General features: G+C 41.5%; 1 protein-coding gene across 1 annotated transcript; it reads right to left on the bottom strand.

Annotated features, from left to right (window-relative positions):
• Positions 1-1,484: 1,484 nt before the first annotated feature.
• LOC119342923 (F-box protein At2g02240-like) lies at positions 1,485-2,403 on the bottom strand. The gene is made up of 2 exons (XM_037614209.1): positions 2,284-2,403; positions 1,485-2,073 (listed from the first exon to the last, which is right to left on the bottom strand). Exons 1-2 carry the CDS (start codon positions 2,358-2,360, stop codon positions 1,662-1,664), a joined length of 489 nt encoding a protein of 162 aa, XP_037470106.1. The 5' UTR covers positions 2,361-2,403; the 3' UTR covers positions 1,485-1,661.
• Positions 2,404-2,735: the final 332 nt, after the last annotated feature.

The raw sequence follows: 2,735 nt of genomic DNA, 5'->3' as shown, positions 1-2,735 counted from the left end.
CGTAAAGAAATCTGGCAACTGTAGCTCGGAATGCACATATTGAATAGCAATAATCTAATCCTGCACAACGGAGTGCACAATAGAATCTTCAACACCAATATGTTTGGGGAGCTCATGCTTCACAGGGTCACGCACAGTACCGATAGCACATGTAATGTCTGACAAGAGACAAGAGAGGAGTAGGTGTGGTGACACAAACACCGTAATCCCGAAGCATCCATCGTAGCCAAGTCAATGCTGTTGTCGAAAGAGTTATAGCTTGTAACACAGCATCTGCACTCCAACGAATAACCACAAAATGTTTCCAGACAATGAGAGAGCTACCAAGAGAATCGCAGTAAGCAGAAAGGGACTGGTGATTGAAAGGATCGCTAGCCAATTTTATGGGCAAAGGTCTGTAAGATTTTGACGCAATCTCCATGGTTCCATGTATTTTGCGATTTCCATGCTCCATGTATTATTCTCTGCAACCCCGCGAGCAAACTGAGCGATGCATGAGGCAGCCGATTCTTGAACCACGTGCATTTAGTACTTTAGGCGAAACCATCTTATTTTCTATTTCCTGAAAACAACTCCATATTCTAGTCGCCCGCCTTTATGATCTACTATCCAACTGCCAAGGAAGCGCCCATCTCACGCCTAACGAATCCGAAAACATGGTTGCGACCGTACCCCCGGGAGGAGTGTTTCACATTCAAAATAGGCCTGAAGCTGGAACACATTGGATGTCAGGAAGAAGAAAAGATGAGAGATCGCCCAATGAAGATATCATATAGGACATAGGAGATGACTGTAGTGGATCAAAGTGGGAGCGGAGACAAATTAACTAAGAATGCGAATGACATAGGAAATGCTTGAATGAGTGACAACTAGATAGAGAAGACTTCCACCAAGACGGTAGTGCATCAGATCAGACAAAGGCCTACCATCAGAAACAGAGGTGGACATTGAGCTCCATTAGAGTCTCAACAATGGGTTCATCAGTAAGGGCAACAGGAAAAATAAGATCATGAATATACTTCTCTTGGGATATAAAGAAGCCAGGAAAGGTAGAAAACCTCAATTCCAAGGAAGTAGCAAAGAGGACCAACATATTACTCCCTCCGTAAAGAAATATAAGAGCGTTTAGATCACTAACTATACAGAGGGAGTACATAAGAAGTCAATGTCATGCATTTATTGTAACTTACGATCAATACTAGGAGCCGCTAAATGTACGGTCGGACATTTAGATTATTGATTGGAATTTTCTAGCATATCTATCTTCTTTTTTTCTTTCATATTATGCTTTTAGTATACAATAAAAATAGATTAGAAGAAAGAAGAAGACGAAAAATCTACATTAAAGGTTTTTGAAATTCTCGCTCTTAATATTTTTTAATTTATCAGTAACAAATAGTATGTGACTGAGACGTGAAATTTAAACCAAATGTGAACTCGCATATCCCAAATATAAATTAACAATGCAGCAAAGCAAATGATAATTAGCAAAACCAAATAGTATTTAAAAATGCCATAATATTTTGATACAGTCCGTGCAAATGAACGGATCGCTGACTTCTGGACTTAGCCACTTAATGAATGTTTGCGAGTCTAGGCTTATTACACATCAATACATGAATATATAGCATTGCCACAAATGACATATCTGGTGCGTGCAGCTAGTTGCTCCTGAACTCCATACCCTCCACGATGAGTCCTCTCTTCTCAACGGTGACGTCCTCATCACGGAGATCCACGATCACCCCCTTCTCTTGTAGCATCTCGTCATCGTTTGCGAAGTCCGCCAACTTAAGCTCCAACCAGCCATCGCCCCTCGTGATAGGGTAGATAACATCATTGACCGACATGTGCGTTTCAGGGTCGAGACTAACCTTGTTGGTGGCGACGATGTGCTCCCCGTAGAGCCTGAGCGACGACGACTGCACATAACCTTTTATACCAGATGTGTTGGTCGCCAGCTTGTACACTAGGTAAACCGAGTAGCTTTTCCCTGCAGACAGGTCCCTTGGTTTGACCTCTCCAGTGACCGCGAGGAAGTACACACTTAGGAGCTCCGCACATTCGGCAGATCTGATCATGATAAAGCCCCAATTTCAGGTTATAATATACTCCCTCCGTCCCGTAATGTAAGACGTTTTTTGATACTAGTGTAGTGTCAAAAAGCGTCTTACATTACGGGACGGAGTAAGTACTTCATTAATAAAGCCCCAATTTTTTTGATCTTGTTTTGAATAAGTGCCGTGGACAAAGTTTCATGGTGCAAATTTTATGTGAGCAAACCTTGAGCCTGGGAGGGAAATCCATCTCCAGGACTCGGGCTGGTTGTTCGCAATACGCAGCAATCTTGACGAAAGCATCTTGCACCCACCGTCAGTTATTCTCTAAAACCAAGCAATCTGTGTTGATCATCGAAAATTCGAGTCATAATTAAGAACAGTTTTATATTAACATCTCATCTTATTAGCCATGCATGCATGAAGACAGGAAAGGGGAAACCAATGAATTTTAAAGCCAGTCAGATATCTCAATGGATGCGAGTAGCTATTCTAAATATTTTTGTGTCGACCCTTGTGAGGTCACCGATCAGATGGCCATAGACATGACAGTCACCAGCGGCTACATATTTTTCTTGAAAATAATCTAGTACCAACTACCTGCACCTATTGATTTAAAGAGGGATTTCTATATTTTATTAATGGTATATCAATATTAATATAGACACACACACACGG

The sequence above is a fragment of the Triticum dicoccoides genome, unplaced genomic scaffold, assembly GCF_002162155.2.
Source record: "Triticum dicoccoides isolate Atlit2015 ecotype Zavitan unplaced genomic scaffold, WEW_v2.0 scaffold109464, whole genome shotgun sequence".
NCBI classification, from domain to species: Eukaryota; Viridiplantae; Streptophyta; class Magnoliopsida; order Poales; family Poaceae; genus Triticum; species Triticum dicoccoides.
Note: the sequence above shows the minus strand (reverse complement) of the source record. Positions and strands in the feature narration are given on the sequence as shown.

Excerpts from the sequence above, each read along its gene's own strand:
- LOC119342923 (XM_037614209.1), bottom strand. The coding sequence starts at position 2,360 with ATGCTTTCGTCAAGATTGCTGCGTATTGCGAACAACCAGCCCGAGTCC. Across the intron at positions 2,074-2,283 it reads ATTTCCCTCCCAGGCTCAAG|ATCTGCCGAATGTGCGGAGC; the intron begins GTTTGCTCACAT and ends TATCATGATCAG.